Source organism: Periplaneta americana, chromosome 4 (assembly GCF_040183065.1).
Source record: "Periplaneta americana isolate PAMFEO1 chromosome 4, P.americana_PAMFEO1_priV1, whole genome shotgun sequence".
NCBI classification, from domain to species: Eukaryota; Metazoa; Arthropoda; class Insecta; order Blattodea; family Blattidae; genus Periplaneta; species Periplaneta americana.
In genome coordinates, this window is record NC_091120.1 from 52,193,343 (window position 1) to 52,215,928 (window position 22,586).

Below are 22,586 nucleotides of genomic sequence, written 5' to 3' on the forward strand. Positions count from 1 at the left end.
GTTTCCAGGACGAATAATTTCACAATTTGGAGACATTGCCTGACCGCCAAGATCTCCTGACCCGATTGCAACTGATTACTTCTTATGGGGTTATATCAAAAGTAGGATGTATCGCAACAAGTCTCGCACCATCATCCAGCTGAAACAAAACTTAAGGAATGAAATTAGTGCCATCGAACCTGTTTTGTTGGGGCGAGTTATGCAGAACTTTCATAACAGATTGCAGGAATGTATTCGTTGGCATGGAAGTTACATAGAAATGTAGTTTTTAAAAAGTAATCAGACACTGATAAATTGCATTGTACTAGATTACTTCCAGTATATGTGTTTTCTTTTAATTCGTCCTGAGTGTCCCACAACAGGGCTATAAAAACCGTAATATCCCACTGCTGCACCCTATATAAACAATAATTGTTGTTCAGAATACAGACGGCAGTTGTAGGAGAATAATTCTAATAATTTTTATAATGGTTTTAACTTTACGAGTTCGAATTGGTCTCCTTCAGTGCTATTACGAATGCAATAGACAAAATGCATATGCATTGAGAAGAAATCGAATGTTACAGGGATTGAGAAATGGGCAGATGAGGCACATTTCGAATTGAATGGAGGTGTTAACATTCATAACTGCAGAATATGCGCAGAAGATAATCCGAACACAATTATACAGCAAGGATTACGTATCAAGGTTACTTTCTGGTGTGGTTTTACGTCACATTTAATTATAGAACCGTATTTCTATGAAAAAATTGAAAATGAACAAAAACTGTGACAGTAACCGGACAGCAATATTTTCAAATGTTGCAGGACTTTGCAATACCAGTGTTACAGAACCATGAAATCGAAAACATTGTTTTCCTTACATACACAATAACGTAAACACACTATTGCTCAATACATTCGGTGATCGTGTAATTAGTAAGCATTTTCCGAACAGTTGGCTTTCTAGGTCACCAGACATAAATCCAGTTGATTACTTGTTATGGGGTTATCTAAAATAAAAGGTATTTCGGTGTTCTTAGTAGACCTACTACACATGAGGAAATGAAACAGTCAATATCGGATGCCATTGAAAACAGAAAGATTATTTCTTATTGAACAATATGGTGGTGATCAACTTCATTTTTTCGTGTTTTAATAAAATCCCATTTCTTTATGAACAAATTGTGGTGTTATTATTTTTGTGGAATCTAAAAATTTGACAAACTTATTACCAGTTCAAAATGAAAACTTACTTTTGAATTAACATGCATATATATGACTTAAGGTAAGGTGCACGTAGTACCTGTTGGTGGGTCAGGTGTATTAAAAATACTGAACAAGGGACACTTATGGCATTCCTTGCTAATATCTGTGGGATACAATTGGAATGAAAAGTCACCTTTAGATTCACTGACTCCTCTCATTTTTACCTCTTGGGAAGCTAGACCTCAATGGACCCACATGGATGTTGAGTATTGACATTCGTATGCTTCCCTTATACACTTGCACGCACTTATACATAAGACCAAAAGTTTCTGATATTATGAAGAACAGATATAGCAGCATAACTGCATTTTATGTTATATAGAATCTTTGATAGAAGATTTCTGACCTCAAACCTGGTCAATATTATTCTTTACAGTGTTAACATTTCAAAATTTGATAGACTTTACCAAAGATGTTATTGTATTCTTGGGATTTATCTTTTGTAATATTTTACCTTGTATGTCAACATAAAAAAATAACTTGTTACAGGTTTGTGACAGTTACGAAGAATATGAGAAAAGTTTAGAAGAACACTATTAACTATGATGCCTCAACTCAACAAACAGGACTTAGAAACCATACTGACTTCACAACTGGGGTACAATGTGGTTATTGAATCATTTACATCACAAGCTCTAACTCAGCCAGGAGAAAATTTTGGAAGCACAATGCTGGCAATTGACGTCAACATTACTGAAGAAAAGGATAAGAATTCTACTCAGAAACTCTCTCTCGTTGCTAAACTTGTACCCCCTTCTAATTTCTCTGGAAAGTCTTTGATCCTCCACATACATTTTGTAAAGAAATAAATTGCTACTTGTTGGTGAGGCAAGAATTTATAAAACTACAACAAGAAAAGGGTGTACCAAATGATAAACTCTTTGATGCATTTCCAAAATGTTATGGAGCCCGTACAACATTGTCAAAGGAAATAGGAGAAAGAGCTGACGAGTATGCTGCAATTCTTCTGGAGAATTTAAAAACAATTAACTATCATTCGAGAGATAGTAGGATGGGACTAGATCTTAAACATGTACAGCTGGTTCTGTGTCAGCTTGCAAGATTTCATGCCCTCTCCACAGCTATTAAAATATTAAAGCCTCAAGTGTTCAAAGATGTATTCCTAAAAGTTTGTAAGCCAATAAAAAGTGGCTTTGAAGAGGCTGAACTTTGTGAAAATATACCTAAATTAATGCATTACGTCAAGGCTGTTCCTGGGTGTGATATCTATGTGGATAGGTTAAAGAAAGCTTGCGAGTGGGGAGTTAAGATACAAATTGACAGATCATTACTGCAGCCAAAGGAACCATACGCAACTCTCTGTCACACTGATTTCTGGATTAATAATATGTTGTTTTATTATGATCAGCAAAAAGAAAACATTCCTTTGGATGTTAAATTTGTGGATTTTCAGGGAGTCTCATTCACATCTCCAGCCAGAGATCTGATATTTTTTTTGTACACTAGTGCAGAAGTAGGAATAGTTTCTAAATACTACGATGATCTGATCCACTTATACCATAAGAATTTTACTGACTGCCTCAAGAGCATGGGTTGTGACACAAGTGTTTTTAACTTCCAGTCAATGCTGGATGAAATTGATGCATTTGCACCTTCAGAGATTGAACATATTTTATTTATGTTGACAATTGTTTGTGCTGACAAGTCTGAAGCACTGGAATTATCAGAAGTTAGCTACGAATCACTTTTAAAGGAACCAAATGATATTTACAAACGAAAAGCCAAAGAGTTTATTACTGATTTTGTAAATAAAGGTTGGTTGTAGTAGCCTATATACTACAATGCATACTTCAGCCATGAATATTTTTCTGTAACTCAATTAGTTACTATCAACTCACAAAAATGAAGTCATAACAATTTCTAAGTTGTTACGTATAACTCACTGTTATACTAGTAATAGAAGATACAAGTACGACAGGTATATAAACAGGGCTCACATATATATATACCAGTACCTGGGTAGATTTTCGAAGCATATATTTTTTACATATTTTAACATTCAGAACACTTAAAATATATATGTCAGCATGTTTATTTATGAATACATATTTTGTGCGAGATCGTGCATATTTGCTTGTTTTCTGCACAGAACCAATACGCAGTAAGTGTGAAATACCACATTCAGTATTCCCAAAGTAACACACATAACAATTTCCCTCTTCTTACCGCTTAAGCGTGACATTCATTTTACTACTTTAGGCTTTTAACATATTATTTTTAGAGACGTTTAACATAGTAATAATTACAAATGGGAAACTTACCACTGCAATTTCACCTAAATTGCAATGTTAATTATTGTTTTTAAATATTTGCAAAAATTAAGTAAAGTCTACTACTCCACGAAACTTATTGCATTCCTGATACAAGTAACATTAAGGAAGCAGTGAAAAAATCAACAAGATTCCAGATGCCGATGTTATTACTGCAATATGTTATATAAATAATATTGTCAAAATATTAAAATGAAAAATAAATCATTACATAACCTTACCGTTTGTTTTAAGTTCGCATTTATAGACTGGGGGAAAAAAAAGACAGATGTATATCACAGCCTGCTGGAGTATAGTAAACACACAAAACATTTTATAGCAACAATGTTGAAGAAAGATATTTTGGTTTTCCGAAGTTGCCGTCATTAAACAGAAACCAACATGGAGATTTCATTGCAACTAATTAGAAATTCGTCTTTCAGGTATGTAATAAACGATCTTCGCACAAAATAATGTACGATACACGAGCAGTATGTTTGTTTTCATGTTCTCGGAAATTAAAAAAGCTCAACTATGTTTCGCTTTTTCAAACTTTTCCTCGAACATGAAAACGTCAACATACCGCTCTTGTAACGTATATTACTATTCTTTATCTTTTAAGAAAATGTCAATATTCGTGAATTCTCATATTGATATACAGACTTTATTTACCTATACAAAATAAATGTTACCAAAATTTTGTAGTTCTTTTTTGTAATATCCTTTTATCATGTTTCATGTGCCTTATATAATTCAAATCTAATAGTGGAATATACTTGTATATACTACAGAACTAATTTATGTAAGCTCAAGCATGAATAACAGTACAAAGGTTAGCATCATAAACATTCATTGTAGATTTATTTTTAAATTGGCGACGATTTTTTTTTTCAATTTAAGCTTGTATTTTATAGATAGATAGATAGATAGATAGATAGATAGATATTTATTAGCCTTAGGAAATACAATGATTTCATGGCATCGTCAGAGTGAATACATAATAAATATGCGGTTACATACATGTTTTTCCGACATACAAGATATCTACAATAATATACAAATAATATACAATCAATACATTCAGTAATGAAGTCAATTCTCCACAGTTTTCTTCAGACCATTACTTGTACAAGGTTCTTGGTTTCCTTATTCTCTTGGGCAGTCTCACCCCAGACATGAATCAGATAGAAAAGAAGAGCAGTAAACACAAAAGGAGATACTAACTACTGTAAGCTAAATTTGGAGTGCTAAACTAAGATACTCATTGACAGTAAAAGGCATGTGGAAAAGTAAAATATGTTTCACTGACTTTTTAAATCTAGCATAGCTAAGGGCTTTAGTTTCAATAGGGAGTTTGTTGTAAAGTCTTATCCCTGTATGTGATAAGCTATTGAGACTTTTGGATAACCTATGATGATTAAAATGTAAATTATTGCATGTTCTTGTGCTGTAGTTGTGATAATCAGAGTTTATATTAAAACTATCATAATTTTGGTGGATGAAACAGACTGTTTCAAGAATGTAAATACAAGGTAGGGGCAAAATATCAAACTCTTTGAATATTTTTTTACTATCCGAGCGAATAGGTACTTTCTTTATAATTTTCAATATTCTCTTTTGCTGCTATAAGTAGTAAGTACTGTATATGTTTTGTCAATTTTAAGCATATAAATGTAATCTTCATCTTACGATGTTTGGTGACGTATACACGTCCGTTGATGTGACATATTAATGAATTTAAATACTATTATAGTCACAATCATGCCATGGTATGAAAGAAAAATTTCACAACAATTGTAAAGTTTCTTTCAAGCCATAAGCAGTGCTGACTAGATCAGACGCTATGGACAGTACTCTATAACAGAGTCGCCAGTATGAAAGGATAATTCCAAGCCTTTGGCATGAGACGAACTCGATAGCTCAGTGGTAGAGCTCCTGACCGGAGAACAGGAAGTCGCAGGTCCGATTCCCACTCGAGGTTGTGAAATTTTTCTTTCATACCATGGCATGATTGTGACTATAATAGTATTTAAATTCATTTAAGCATATAACTCATAAAAAAAATATGTATTTTCACTTTAAATTTTATATGCACTTATTTTTAATTTTAAGCAAATAAAAATACATATTTAAGAAATTTTAAGCACATAATTATCTCAGCTCTATACATAACAAAGTAATTACTCACACTTTCAAGAGTCTTTCGAGTGAATTACACAAAAATATTCTATCATAGACCTATTTCTCTATTATACGTAATAACAAACTACTTTAGTATGCATAGCGGTCACACAATTTCTATTTTCACATTATAAAAAGTATTTGGATGCTGGAAGAAATTTCTATCTTGAGATTTTCACGGAAATACAAGTTTTCACACTCCACATACCGAAGTGGTGGTTTGGGCATGCTGGCTGTCTGCATAGTTTTTTTTTTAATTACAATGAGGATTTTATTCATTTTCAGTATCTACGCACATAATACAATATAATAATTTATACTGGGGAGAGGAGGGGAAACAACAGAAAATTGACAATGGCAAATTAGAATTACGGGTATTCCGAAATAAATTTAGTGATGTTTTGCATTACGCAGAATAAACTGGAAAATGAAACAGTACAGTTTGTACAGAATAAAGAATTATTTCCTAAGAGCTATTAATTATTATATACTTAGTTTTATCTATTTTTCATTGCAATTTCACTAAGTTCTTATCATCCCTGGCCACAGAAGATTATGAAGAGGATAAGTGATTAGTAAACGATTTCATTTATATTAAATGCCAATCCAATACCAATCATATGCCAGAAGGAGAACCTACGACCTATACTTAGGAACGAGAAACCAGGTCTCCACATGTACGCGGCGCCCCCCTTCATCCGGACATCGGGCACGGTATCAAGGTCACTCTTTCGGACCTTATGAGGGCCAGTATTTAATATGAATACTCCCCTTCATACAGACCTCAACCGGATTGGACAACGTAGGACCAATCAGATGCCAGAAGGAGAACCTACGACCTATCACCGCAAGTACTCCCCCATCGAGACTACTATATATATACGAGCTTGCAGACTATTTCCTTATCCAACAACTGCTCTGAAGATGACCACAACACAGCGGTCGAAACGTCAGCCACTAACACCAACGCGGTAGAAGCCCTGAAGCTTATCCACACACCTTATTACAATTTTGCTCGTTTTTTTCGAGATAAAATTTGTTTTATGTGAAATATTTCATAGCATGTTTTGGGGATTTGAAAGAATATTAGTTTTGTCCTTTAAATGATCAGAAATTTGATCTGAACAAATGTAACATTGTAAAATTCCTTTGCAGAACGAACTGTTACATTCGTTCGGAACACTTTATCACACAGCTGTTTCTACACCAATTTCATCTTTCTGTTAGTCCTATTTATCTATAGTGTAATAATCATGAAGATCTGGAATGCACTCTTTCATAGTGCACATCCATAAATCCTAAACAAAGCAAATTAAAGTATTCAATACTAGCTGCACAAGACTCAGTTCTATAACACAATTGACCACACCTCAACTCTGGCTACTGGTGGCATACATCTACGAGGGAGAAGCAAAAAGTAACCTTAATAAATGAGGGGCCTAGAACAAAAAGCAGGTAAGTGACGGAAACCTAGTTTTGAGGAAATTACAGTTAAAGTTCTACATGCAATGAAATATCATACACTAGTTTGGTGAAATGAAGCCCATATAGCAGCACTGCACAGTGTGATCACTTACCTGATTTTATCCCAAAGAAACATCCTTTTGGGCTATCACAACACGCACTTACCTCATTTTTTTAATAATGTCACTTACCTGCTTTTTGTTCTAAGCCCCTCAAATGTTTTATTACTTGAATATGTACAATAAGAATACAAACACTTCATCACTTTTCAACATAGTTCCCACCACGTCCAATGCAAGTGTTCCTGTTATACATATGTTATATGTGTAGTACTACGATCTACTATGTGAGTCCGATTTTTTATTTATATATTAAGGTTACTTTTTGACTCAGCCTCGTATAATGAACACCGATCAAAGTACCCCTCATCTGTTAGCAGAAACTCTAGTTGAAGGCTACAGTGGACTTTGTGTTACTAGCATCATGTTGGATAATAATAATAATAATAATAATAATAATAATAATAATAATAATAATAATAATAATAATAATAATCACCATCATCATCATCTGTTGTGACACAATCCTTTAAGGGCCCAGACTGACCAGCTGGCCTCATGTCCACATGCCGAAGCAGAGGGAAGCAATCATCCAATCAGAATGGAGGTATTGTGGTTAGCAGGATTATCCCCAGCTCTTATACCTGGCTTTTGTAACCAGATTTCACTACCTATTGTAGCGTCCCACGTGCATCACAAAGCTGGGTGAGTACTACTGTCTCATACACTGACCAAAATTAAATGAGAAAATTTCTTCCCCCATGAGGACTCGAACCAGAGCACATTCCGTAACGCGAGTCCTAGGCAGGATGTCTTAGATGCCACAGAGAATACATTAAGAAAAACGACCGAGTGGTTTTGTTTTTGTTTTTTCCTTTTTAGAAAAATGCAATTAACAATGAGGTATTATATAAAGCATATATTTTATCCACGTTGAATCTTTCGTACACTATTTTTAACACTTGAATATAAATAATTGATTAAAGGCTCCGAGGATGGCGTCAAGTAGCACCGAAACAGCTGTAAGCCACACATGCTTACATAATTAACACGCATAAGATCACCATTTAATCAATTATTTATATATTTTATATCCAGAAATATGTATTTTATACAGAAAGAAAAAATAACAGTGAAAGTACACTGAAGACTATCTTAAAATTTCAACAGTAAGTATGAACAAGATTCTTGGAACACATAAATTAAAACTGTAAGCTAAATTTGGTTATATTACGCTTTGCTGAATATGCAAATAGTTACAAAATAAAAAAGTAAGAATAAAAAAAAACAGGAAAGGTAAGCTCCAATTGATGGCACTACAAGTGATATATGAATCACATTTGCTCCATACACAAAAACACGCTTATTAGGCCTTTACATTTAATTTCACTAAGTATTGTCAAAGAGATGCGACAGTGAAAAGAGTCTGTCAGAACGAAAACTTCCGGAAATATTCAGGTGAAAAAGACTGGCAATTCAATTTTAAAGTACTATTCTGAAATACTTTAGCATAGTTAGTAAAATTATAAGTACTTTATATTTAAAGAATTTATTTACATTTACAAAAAAGGATTACATATACAGGGTGTTTCATAATTATAGATACAAACTGCGTGGTTGAGTAGAGGAGAGTGAAACTAGGGAAAGAGTCCTAATAAACACAGATCCGGAAACCAGTGTGTTCCGAAATGTATGAGGTTTTATTATGTATTGTCAGTACAGATGCACTGGGTTAACAAAACAACTGTTAAGCACTGGAGGAGAGAGTGTTGCAACATGTGCTTCAAATGACCACCACTGATGATAAGATAGGCATCCTCACTGAAAATCATACATGTTCGAATATCCCTGGCATATCTCTAATGAGTTAACAGTTACTGACAATGCATTCCTGGAGTTTGTTAACATTATCTAAAGGCTGAAATACCACAAAACATTTCAAATATCCCCAAACAAAAATTCCAGAAGATTGCAGTCTAAGGACTTGGGTGGCCATGGTGTTGGTAAGCCATAATCAATACACTTGTTGTGAAAGAACTCTCAAGTGAGCTGGTGCTATGTCATGCATGTACCAGAGCAGCTCCCTTTCCCAAATAGGTACATCGTCCAAAAGATTGTGTAACTCATATTGCAAAAAAATGGAGGCACGCAAGACCATTAGTCTGCTAAGTAAGAAATGAGGTTGTAAATGTACTATGTGTATTCAGTTGGTGCCATAGTGATGGCATCAAATCTCGGAAATGGTTGGTTTCTGGGCCTAGGTTTATTAGGACTTTTTCCTTGTTTCACTGTTCTCTAAATCACCCTTGCAGTTTGAACCTATTATTATAAAACACCCTGTATACATCACATGGGGAAAGGACGAACAGGTCTACTGCTGTAGAGTAACAGCGCATCTGACCGTGAAACGAGTGGGCCCAGGTTCAAAGCCTGGTTGGGACAAGTTACCTGGTTGAGGTTTTTCTGGTGTTTTCCCTCAACCAATTGAAGCAGAATTGCTGGGTAATTTTCGGTGTTGGACCTTGGACTCATTTCACCATCATTAATTCACATATCATCATTATCCATACCATATGTCAGGTGAAGTTCACAGTGTGGCATGCTGTACTTGTACAAGAGTACAGCTGTTTGGCTACCCAATCATTCACAAACAAGAATGGTAAGCACAATAAGCCTCAGTCTGCAGTGCAAGCCTTCAGATCCTTCCTCAGTACAAGAGAAAAAGAAAAGGACGAACAGGCAGACAGATGGATGGGAAGAAAGGAAGATAAAAAGTACAAGTACTTTTTTTCTGTATAGCTTATTCTCTTCAATGTGTATTATTATTGTTTCTTCATTGATGTTTTTTTCAGTTCATTAATTTTGAATACTAACGCTATATTTTGGCTATAATTAACTTACAAAAGATAAGATATCGAAAACATCTAGTGTCAAAATACCAACAAATTCTACAGAATTATATTAACTTCGCTATCTGAACTCACTATTAAAAAAAAAAAAAAACCTAAAATATTGGGATTATATTATTATAAAAGTCAACTATAATCATTATGGATCCACTTACTTTAATAATAATAAAAAAAGACAAATCCATTATGCGAAGCTCCAGAGGGAGTCAAAGCCTACCGGCAGACTGCTGATCTCCCTAAATTCATCAGAATGTTGACAGGGCACTGGCCAAAATTTTGTGAGAAAATTTCTTCCCTCATGAGGATTCGAACTAGCGTTCATTAGGTATCACTAGTATAAGCCGTAACACTTTAAACGACGTGGCTACAGCACGGAACTAGTCTACTCACTTTAGGTAATTATCTGCTCATCTTCATCTTGTACAACACCAATTATTAAAGATCTACCTGTCCGACATAAGCTTGCACAAAGATGATACAGTATATGTAAATAAAATATAGTCTATGAATTGACAGCATGCAAATAAATAGATTCTACATCACAGAAGCAATTTTCAAATTCAGTAAATATACTGACATGAGCCTGTCGCATTTAAGCACACTTAAATGCCATCGACCTGGCCCAGGATCGAACCCGCAACCTTGGGCATAGAAGGCCAGCACTATACCAACTCGCCAACCAGGTCGACTTATTGGTAGATGTATGGTGAATTTCGAGATTGATATATTTTAGAAATCTAGTGCATTACTAATTTCAACAATAAAATATATCATTTCCGTTTATTCACCTATTTGCAGGTACTAAGTCAATGTCATCATTAAAAAAACAACGTAATATAAATAAATTTAATGACATAAAAGGTGGAAGTGATAACATTCATATCAGCAAAACGCAATAATAATACATATCATTACGTAACTAATGAACTTTGTATTAGCCTACTGAGAGTTACATGCATTGTGCATTAATAGACGATGGAAGATAACAAGCAGATAAGAGTTGTGAAAGTCATGTTTTGTTTCAATCGCCACACTACATATCATGATATTGAATGTAAAAACGGAGTGATCTTCTTTATTGGGGAAACAAGTAAAATTATTTGGTATGTAACACTACAATTTTAGCACTGCTTCTGTTTACTTAAGAGTTAGGTAGACTTTACAATCGTATTGATTAAGTGTATTTAAAAATTCATACCGTATCTCAGAATCTTTCAATCATGGTTAAATGAAATTTGGCAAAATTGGAATACATTTCTTCTGCATTATTATTACAATTATTTTCAAAGAATTCTTTTCACTTAACAGTAACTCATTCATAAGATGTTGAGATTAAAATCGTGCAATAATTATGCCTTTTCCTGATATTTTCCACCAATGTATGAATTTTAAACGAGTCTTACTTCAGAATGTTTGCATATAAGTGCACGAATAATATAATTAAAAATCTTCTACTTATCTCTTAGAAAAATATTTTATTTCTAAATTTTTTTAGAATGTATTATATTAGTTCAACATATTATTTTTTAAATGTGTATAACGAATTAGCTAGAGATAAGATTGTAATAGTTTATTTTGTTAAACTCTGAAAAACACACAAGCATGCATCTTTTCATTAAAATATCTTAAAACCTTTTCTGATTTATCAGGAAAACAAATAGTTTATAAATTTAAAGTTTCGGAAAAGGAGTAACAAAGAGTACATTTAAAGAGACAGCGAAATATCGTCATCATAAGAAATTCTTTCACAAGAAAGAGAAAAGTATACTATATAAAAAAAATAAATTTAAAAACATTTTTCGACACAAAAATGTGTACCTCCCCCGTGAAAGCTCTCAAAAACATTACAACTAATTATCTAAAGTTAATTCCATTTTACAGGTAAATACAATTTTAGTAGTTTATTTTAAATGTACAAATTCATGAGTAAGTTAAGTGTGAAATCAACTTCATATACAACTGTGGTGTTGCTTCTTATGATTATATTTTTACTGTATTATATTTTCAAATAAATATTAGTAAAAGTTGTATGATGCATCAAGCTGAATTCTTTTGTGTTACGCCTGTTCAATTTTGTTTTCATTATTAAATAATAAATTAAAACTGGCTATAAATTATGAATAAGCACTTCTGTTTAAAATTTGAAAATTAATTTTCTTATTTTCTCTTTCTCTTATTGTGACATTTTTTGCAATAAGAAAAACAAGCTTTTTTAAAGTCTTCGTGCGAATAAGACAAGTGCAATATGATTTTACGTTCTTATTATATGAAGTATAGTAACTCGGAAATTTCACGACTCCTAAAACAATTACAAACTTAAAAAAAAAAATTATTAACATGTTTTTAATTTGTTCGAACGTCTTCATCCATTCTTACTCAAGAATCACTCGCGATTTTTTTTTTAAATATGCATCCTCCACGATTTTTTTTATTTCTACTCGTGAATTTACATGACATCTTTGTAGCCTAATTTGAATTTCATGTCTTATTAATAATTTAATAAAATCCCAGATTGAAACAGTTTTAAATTTTGTCATCATACACACTTCACAACAATCTCGAAACTTCAGTGGAGAAAGCCTTTGAGGCAATGCATGAAGATCACTCATCTTTCGTAGATGATTCTATGAAATATGAGGACATGGTAGCTGTACTCTTATTTTTCAAATGTATAATTGACTATCATCTCTCTAACATTCCCATGCACTTGAGAATCAGTGTTCCACAGAATAATATCATAAATAGCAGTACTGGTATACATATTCTGCCCATGTTAACAAATGAAAGGTATATAAGTGTCTAAGTATACAGAAAACACATGAAGAAAAGAATGCATATTATAGTTATTTCATTATCCATTTTATCTTTGAAGATTTTCTTAAGTAAACGAACACATGGACAATTTAATTTCTAATTAGTTCTTGGTAACTTATAATACTGGTATACTACCGTAAGAATTGATGTTTTACTTTTATTATCCCCTCCACAAGTACGGCATCCTGTAATTTTCCATTACTAGAAATGTAGGAATAACTGGACAATACGCACGGCAGACCAATATCGATAGTCGACTCTACTCGCTGGCCACTAGTCACCGGGCCGTACCGAGCCGTATCAAACAAAATATAATCGAAATGGTGGTAGTCAAATTCGCGACTATATTCTTAAATAATTCACTCCATTAGTATAGTTCAAGGTTTTATGTAGTACAACGGCGGTTTTTTGAATGCATTAAAAGAAAATGAAGATGTAATAAGATAATAAACTAGGTTATCACAAGGAAATTAACAGGAAAAAAGGTGTGTTTCACGGAATACAATTAAAATGACGGAAAGTAAATTTCCGGTTAATGTTCGCCAAAGCGTAAAGTACGTAATTATGACGGCGTTGCTGTTTTATTTCTGGCCTATCGAAAAATACCTAGCCTTTTACGAAAAAAAATTTAAGGACCATGAAATTATTCACCGCTTTCATTATAGGCCTATTATTTTTTAACAATATTACGAATCAAAAACTGTCATATTATATAATTTTAACTACTACATGGACGAATCAAATCAAGCTAACCTAACCAAAGCTAACCTAACCTAACCAAAGCTAACCTAACCTAACCAAAGCTAACCTAACCTAACCAAAGCTAAGCTAACCTAACCAAAACTAATCTAACCTAACCAAAGCTAATCTAACCTAACCAAAGCTAATCTAATCTAACCTAACCTAAGCTAACCTAACCTAATCTAAGCTAACATAACATAACCTTCGTAAATGCAAGGCCTGTAACCGGAGCAAGAAGGGATCTCAATCATTTAATCTGCAAGTACACGCAAAAATAAATTCAAGTAAGGATCACGCTCCCACTGCATGAGAGATCCGCGCATGCGCTACAGCAAAACTGTTTCTGTCCCGAGCCTCTCATCTAAGGCACTCGTCATAATTTACTCGCAATATTTACGCAAATACACATTGTCGCTAACAGTGGTGCTATCTCTCAATAATGTTCAGAACGAAGGAGGTAGACAGAGAGAGAAAAAATTTCTCCCGCCAACTACGCCACACACCAACGTCATGTTCTTATGTTGGTGACATTGTGTATTTACTTAAATTTGGTGGTAAACGTAACGGCACGGTTCAAAGTGGCCGTGCTAATTCTCCAGTATAGCGACCAAAGCTAACCTAACCTAACCAAAGCTAAGCTAACCTAACCAAAACTAATCTAACCTAACCAAAGCTAATCTAACCTAACCAAAGCTAATCTAATCTAACCTAACCTAAGCTAACCTAATCTAAGCTAACATAACATAACCTTCGTAAATGCAAGGCCTGTAACCGGAGCAAGAAGGGATCTCAATCATTTAATCTGCAAGTACACGCAAAAATAAATTCAAGTAAGGATCACGCTCCCACTGCATGAGAGATCCACGCATGCGCTACAGCAAAACTGTTTCTGTCCCGAGCCTCTCATCTAAGGCACTCGTCATAATTTACTCGCAATATTTACGCAAATACACATTGTCGCTAACAGTGGTGCTATCTCTCAATAATGTTCAGAACGAAGGAGGTAGACAGAGAGAGAAAAAATTTCTCCCGCCAACTACGCCACACACCAACGTCATGTTCTTATGTTGGTGACATTGTGTATTTACTTAAATTTGGTGGTAAACGTAACGGCACGGTTCAAAGTGGCCGTGCTAATTCTCCAGTATAGCGGAAATGTATTATAATTATTTAACTAGGTTAATAGTACCGACTCTATATGTGAAAGGTAACCTCTGTGCGACTCTATATCTGAAAGGTAACCTCTGTGCATATGTTTGTAGCACAAAAGAATCTCTTAGAACCTATCAACTAAAGAATAGTCTAACCATATTAGTCTGTATAAAATTAAAGATCTTCAGTGTAGTCCACACCTGTGGAGTAACAATCAGCGCGTCTGGCCGCAAAACCAGGTGGCCCGGGTTCGAATCCTGGTCAGGGCAAGTTACCTGGTTGAGATTTTTTCCAGGGTTTTCCCTCAACCCAATACGAGGAAATGCTGGGTAATTTCGGTGCTGGACCCCGGACTCATTTCACCAGCATTATCACCTTCATTTCATTCAGATGCTAAATAACCTAAGATGTTGATACAGTGTCGTAAAATAACCCAATAAAATAAAAAATAAAAAATCTTCAGTGTAATGAAATATCATTTCTAATATTTATAAACAAACGGTACAAAAAAGAAAAAAATTATCAAATTACAGTCCCTACAACAAAATGTTTTTGTGACAAACCATAAAACTGTACAGGTTTTGAATTAAATATAATCTTGTATACCTGAAAATATAGAATTCTGGAAACAAACTAATAATTATGTAACCCTAATTAGTTCTTGGTAAAGTCAGAATACTGGTATAATAATTTAAGAATTCTATGCTTCACTTTTATCATTCCCCCCGCCCCTCAAAGTACTGTGTCCTGTAATTTTCCCATTACTAGAAATGTATTACAATTATTTAACTAGGCTAATAATTTAGAAATCAGACTCTTTACCTGAAAGGTAACCTGAGATTTTGTGCATAGGTTTTGCAATGTTACAGTAGCACAAAAGAATCTGTTTTAGAACATATCAACTAAAGAATAACCATATTAGTAGCTACAAAATTAAAGATATTCAGTGTAATGAAATATCATTTCTAATATTTATAAACAAACAGTACAAACAGAAAAAAGTAGTCAAATTACAGTCTCTAAAACAAAATGTACCTATTTGTGACGAACAATAAAACTGTACAGCTTTCGAATTAAATATAATCTTGTACACCTGAAAATACAGAATTCTGAAAACAAACTAATAATTATGTAACCCAAGAGCTATTACTAAAAGTTTTACAAAATTCAATGTATCTAAATTTTCAGTGAAATTTGAAACAGTATAGTTTAAATATGAAGAACATAATTATTTTTCTTTTCAGAGTTTTTGTAACACTTCAATAACTGAAAATCTGGACTTCATAATGCCGGAACTCAATAAACAAGATCTGGAATCTCTCCTGCGTCCCCATTTTGGAAAAGACTTAGTGGTGGAATCCTTCACATCAAAATCTCTAACAAAACCAGGAGAAAATTATGGTAGCACAATGTTGGCAATTGATGTCAACATTCTCCAAGGAAAAGAAACATCCAGTCGTAAATTATCTTTAGTTGCCAAGTTAGTGCCCCCAAATGAATTTCTATGGAAATTATTTGATTCACCAAATACATTTTGTAAAGAAATTACCTGTTACACTTTGGTAAGAGAGGAATACGATAAACTACAACAAGAGAAACATGTCCCCAAGGAGAAGTTCCTTGATATATTTCCTAAATGTTATGGTGCTCGCACAACACTGGCACCAGAAATTGGAAACAAAGCTGATAAAAATGCTGCAATTATTTTGGAGAACTTGAAAGTAAAAAATTATCGCGTAGGTGATCAGAAAGTTGGGTTTGATCTGAAACACACACAACTCTTCGTGGCCAAACTTGCACGCTTCCATGCACTTGCAGTAGCCCTCAAGTTACTGAAACCCCAAGTATTTAAAGACACAGTTCTAAAAGCCTGCAAACCACATGACAGAAATTTTAACAAGGAAGAAATGAAGGCCAATACATTGAAGCTCTTGGAACTTGCAAGAGAGATTCCTGACTGTGAAATCTACCTTGATAAAATACGGAAAGCAAGTGAACTTTCAAATGAAATACTACTAGACAGTTCATTACTTCCACCAAAAGAACCCTATGCAACGATTCAACACACTGATTTATGGGTTAACAACATGATGTTCCGCTATGCCTCACCTAACGACAATATCCCCTTGGATGTCAAGTTTTTGGATTTCCAAGGAGTTGAATATACATCACCAGTGAAAGATCTGTTATTTTTTTTGTATACCAGCACAGCAGAAGGTGTGAGAGCAAACAACTATGATGATCTAATTCGCTTGTATTATGATAATTTCACTGACTGTCTGAAGGATGTAGGTTGTGAAACGAGTCCTTTTACTTTTCAGTCATTTCTGGATGAAATTGAAGCATTTGCTCCCACTGAATTTACTCGTATTTTGTTTATGCTAACACCCATATGCGGTGATCAAACTGAAGTGCCAGAATTGGCAGATGTTAATCTTGACTCATTATATCGTAAACCAAATGATGTTTACAAACAAAAAGGAAGAGAATTTATTACAGATTTCGTAAAAAGAGGTTGGCTGTAAACCTACTTAACATTATAATTTCTTAGAATTTGCTTGCAGTAAATTCGCGGATTGTTTAACACTTTAAGCCCGAAGGTATTTAAATATGTAGCATACCCATTTGTCTGTGCTTTTAAATTCTCCTGCTACAAAAATGTTCGTGAGGTGGCAAATTTCACATAGTGACATCTATTTTTTTTACTATGAATATTAGATGAAATGAGTGTCGAATGGTTTTCACATCGATATTACAGTTAATCTTGTAGTGTAGGCTTTCACGGCCAGAGTCTATAGATCTAGATTCATTTTCCGGGCTGAGAGGCCGTGGTCTATTGGTGGCCGTGGGAAGAAGTGCCCCCGTCTACATAGAGAAGCGATTGAAATATACAAACATGACAACAACTTTAATCGCAAGGAAGAAGGCGTAAAGCTAAACAAGTGTTGGTACCCGGTCCTAAACAGAACAGATAAGAAGCCACTACAACAAAAGGACGGAACCCAGAACGGGAGTAGCAAACAAAGCGGCGCGAACCGCAGCAACAACAGGCCTCGGCCCGCTAGTTGCACCATAAATACGCCCGCACAACCAGCCACAGGATCAGTTGCCTCAGGTACGCCGAGAAGAGTTTTGCGACCTTGGATACCACTCCACTGAAGATGTCTGCCGCAGTTGCAGATGAAACGTCTGGTATAAAACCAACCAGTAGACCACGGCCTCTCAGCCCGGAAAATGAATCTAGATATTACAGTTGCTTTTCTCGATAAAAAATCACACATTTGAACATGTGCACAAGACACGGGTATGCTAGTATTACCATCGAGTTCTTGGTGATTTAAATCCCAGGCATACTAGTACTGCCACTGGATTTAAAGTGTTAAAAAGTGCTACAATTTGATCTGAACCTTCCAACTGTCACATTGACAGAACATTCTAAACTGCCAAGTTTATCAAATCTATTAAATGTAAAAAAAAAAAATGTATACTACAGTTATGCAGTCTTGAAACCTACTTAAATATGTGGATAATTTCGAACAACATTAATTAGAAAAATAGTCCTATGCTTAAAGTCTTAATTGTATTATCAAACTAGATAATAAAAAGCGTAATGCACTAAAAACAAAACTTCTTTTCTATCCATGGCGGTAATTAATTTCCTCTTTTTTACACGAAGAATGAAAAAGTTTATTGGAAATAGTGTATTTACTCGAAAATAAGATCTCACTGTAAACACTCCTTAATTTTTGGAATGTTAAAATAAAAATTATTTTTATTCACTTATTATTAGAACCTTTATTCGTAAGTAAAAAGCAAGAGAAAAATTAAGGCGAATTTTTTTTGATAGACTATATTATCATCATTTGCAGATCAGATCAAGTATTAGATCCTAGTGGATCCATTATGGTTTCCTGTCAACACGTCCCAAATTCCTGTGACCTCGTGGAGTTATATTATATATATTTAAAATTAATACGCTAAAAATATAGCAGGAATGATATCATAGACAATGGAAAATTTCGTCCAGGAGTAGTGTCAACAAAGGTAATTATACTAGCAGCATTCCCTCAATAAATGGCAATTCCTATGTGCTGTCGCAGGAATTTGGTAGAACATGGGTCTCCAGTAAGAAACTTCAATTTACTTCCAATATCACACATAAGAGTTTTGGCCTCATGACATCACTTTGCCATAGTTTCAACTGTGAAGACAACGACGATATAGTTCTCGAAAACATGTTCATATTTATTCCTCTTAATGCAAACGGCTGATTCTGCAATTGAGCTTGCAAGTTTGGAAGTGTGTGGAAGAGGGAAATGGCTAGGGTGTCAACACAAGTAGCAGTCCATAAGAGAGATTTTTCTTTATAGATAGGCCTAGGCATCTCTAAATTAAACGACCTTGCTATTTGTTCTAAGTTGTCCTGTTTTGGTAAATAAGAATTTCATCATCAGCAAAGAGCGTAGTATCTAAAGTTGAAGGTTGTTGATCATTATTCCTCCACTGTTCGATTAACTTATTCATACAAATAGTAAAGAGAAGTGGCGAGAAATATACAATGACTTTTAACTTGAATTTATCTTGGACAAGAGTAAATTAAATAACCTATAACGTTTTCCTTTGTTTGAAAAAATTATCAGTTACTGTCAGCATCTGAAGAAATGATAACAGATTATGGCAATTTTATAGTACTTTATAGTTCACGCTGCTTATTTCTTAGAAAGAAAACAGTTGGTTTTTATTGCCCACACATTGTACACAAACAAAACAGTGAAGCAGTGTTGTAATTGGCTGGAAATTTTTTTCTTAATTCAATGTATCATTTCTTGCACTTAAAATGAATGCTTTCAAAATGTTAATTGTGCATACTTTTTCAGCTTGATCTTAGGAAAAAAAAATGTAAACATTAAATGAAAAGGCAGACTTCTGATTTAAGCACTTAGTTACTCTAATTTCTGGCAGCATTAGGAGACAGAAATAGCCTATAGTGGATGTTTCAATTGAGACATTAATAATACCATACGTACAATTAGATTCATGCATAATTATAATTCACTTACTTATTTACAAATGGCTTTTAAGGAACCCGAAGGTTCATTGCCATCCTTATTGTAGGGATCCGTAACAAGCTGTTTTTTACGGTGATGGGTTGTTAGCCCTTCGCCCAACCCCCAAGCTGGAGGACCACCCCTTATCGGCTGTCCACGACTGCTTATTCAATATATTCGCAGCTACCCTCCATATCTGGAGGCCGTCTCCTCTATCCGCAACCTGAGGACGTGCCATGCCGTGGTGATAGGGACCCACAATACATGGATAATTATCATTTACAAGCGAAATAATTCCAGGAGTACGCAGGTTGTGTCTCAATGAGACAAAATTTCTACGAAAATTTAAGAGGAATTATAGAACTGTTGGAAACAACTGTAACTACGTCAAAGAAAACAACACAATATGAATACTGATTTTCACCTTTAAAAGAATGAAATTATATCGATGGTGTTTAGGTAAAAGGGCTTAACCCTCATTCTTTAAATGTGACTTTTGTGCTGTAATTAGTTAAAATTTAATTACAAAACGTGAAGATATGTTTTTGACAATACATTATGTTTACATTCCTTCATAAAAGGTAACTAGGCTAATAACAATGTGTTAAAATTCAATTTTTATATTGTGGGATCAGTCCTTTTACCTAAACACCATCGATATTATGTTGTTGTTGTTTTCTAATGCCAGGCGTTTGACAATAAAGTCATTTGACCTCTTGCACTCCAATATTTTTCAAAGCTATTATCATGACCAGCCATTGAAGCACAGATTGTGAGGTGTTCCGAATCCATTTCTAGGTTTGAGTTGCACAATGGACAGTTAGGGGACTGATATATTCCAATTCTATGCAGGTGTATGGCCAAACAATCATGGCCTGTTGCCAATCTAAATGCAGCTACAGACGATTTTCGTGGTAAATCGGGAATTAACTGTGGATTTTGATGCAGAGAGTTACATTTTTTCCCTTGGGATTGAGTTATCAAATTTTGTTTGTTGAAGTCTAAGTATGTAGATTTAATAAATCTTTTCACAGAGTAATACGTAGGTTTAGTAACAGGTCTGTAAGTAGCAGTGCTGCCCTTCTTTGCTAAAGCATCCACATTCTCGTTTCCCAGGATTCCACAATGGGATGGTATCCATTGGAATACAATTCTTTTATTGAGTGATAATAATTGAGAGAGCATTTTATTTATTTCTGCTGTTTGAGATGAAGGTGTGTGTTTAGAGACGATTGATAGAATAGCTGCTTTGGAGTCTGACAATATAACTGCATTCCTAAATTTATTGATGTGGCATAGGAGATTCCTGAGACTTTCACTTATTGCAATGATTTCACCATTCAAAACTTGTTGTTCCATATCCAAGAGATCTATAAAGTGAGAAGAGACAGCACGTAACACCTGCACCGGCACCTTGTTCTCTGGAGATCAAGGATCCTTCGGTGTATAAATGAAGCCAGTTTTGTGGAGGGTGCCTAATATTAATTGTCTTTAAAGACAATTGTTTCAGTATTTCAATGTTTACTTCTGATTTCAGTATTTCTTCTGTTAAATATAGATTATATTCTATATTTAATAGAGTTAAAGGGTTTGGTTTAATTTGTAAGTTTTCTTTTAAATTCGGGATATTGATTTTCTGTTTTAATTCTTGAACAATGGATATGAAACTTTTTTGAGTTTTCAATCTACAGAGAGGACTGTATGAATGCCAATTGTTTCCTGGTAATCTGGTAAGTTTTTCATATTGAATCAGTGCTTTTTCTTCTATTGTCATTTTGATGCTGTTAATATTTCATATCGGAGTGAAAAATGGCAAGTTGTAGCCGATTTAAGTGAACACCATATTTTAACTATTATGTAGGTGTAACACTACATGTCAGGATAGACTAAAGGCCATGACCATGCTCTCCATGGAACGTAATCTGGTAACATCTGAAAAATTTAACGACAGATATGCAGAATTGTGCTTGTCTATCTTAAATAAGGTAAGTTGGTTATCAAACTGCGGTAAAAGTCGTCACCACCACCTCCACCGCCATCACCACCCTGAAGGTGGAGTGCAAACTGTAAGCTACATCCATTTAAGAAAACTATTACACTGACCCCCAGCTCTACACATTCTCAACAATCTGACTGCACTATATTTCACTGAATATCCAAATTTCAAAGCTGGTAACTTGATCATCCCTAGACCAATCCCATTCATGCACTGCCAGCTAACAAGGAATAACTTGTAAAGATGATGAAATGGAGATTGGCCAAAATTATGTTGATGTCTAGGACCTGGATTTATATGGACTATAAATTAAACATGATGTCAACTATATTTGGATAGGTTGAGAAAGCGTGGTTTACAACATTACGAAGTTTACATCTTCCCAAGAGCGCCCACAGGGGATAGCCAGTGGTAGCAATTGCTACCATCGAGATTTTTATTTTTTACGAGGTTTTTTTTTTTTATTTTTCTCTATGTGCACGATACATGTTTTCTCAAACCCTTGGTAAATAATTCAACAAAACGAGTGCTTTAAATTATGAATGTGTCTGCAAGGTAATTTAGATTTCAGAACTAACTATTTTTCATGTTCAATTTTCTCTCTCCTCGCCCATCCGTTTCCTATAATTTTCTAACATCTTGCTACAACTGAGATTGGATCCTGCAGGTGCCCTTGAATCTTCCAGTTGTATCATCTAATAATA

At 34.4% G+C, this 22,586-nt stretch overlaps 1 protein-coding gene and 1 long non-coding RNA gene across 3 annotated transcripts in view; one reads left to right on the forward strand and one right to left on the reverse strand.

Annotated features, from left to right (window-relative positions):
• Positions 1–22,586, reverse strand: part of LOC138697803 (uncharacterized) — a 285,016-nt gene that overhangs the window by 260,485 nt on the left and 1,945 nt on the right. The gene's annotated exons all lie outside the window — the stretch shown is intronic.
• Positions 11,097–17,755, forward strand: LOC138697795 (uncharacterized). The gene is made up of 2 exons (XM_069823307.1): positions 11,097–11,234; positions 16,083–17,755. The coding sequence occupies exon 2, from the start codon at positions 16,125–16,127 to the stop codon at positions 17,361–17,363; it is 1,239 nt and encodes a 412-aa protein (XP_069679408.1). The 5' UTR covers positions 11,097–11,234; positions 16,083–16,124; the 3' UTR covers positions 17,364–17,755.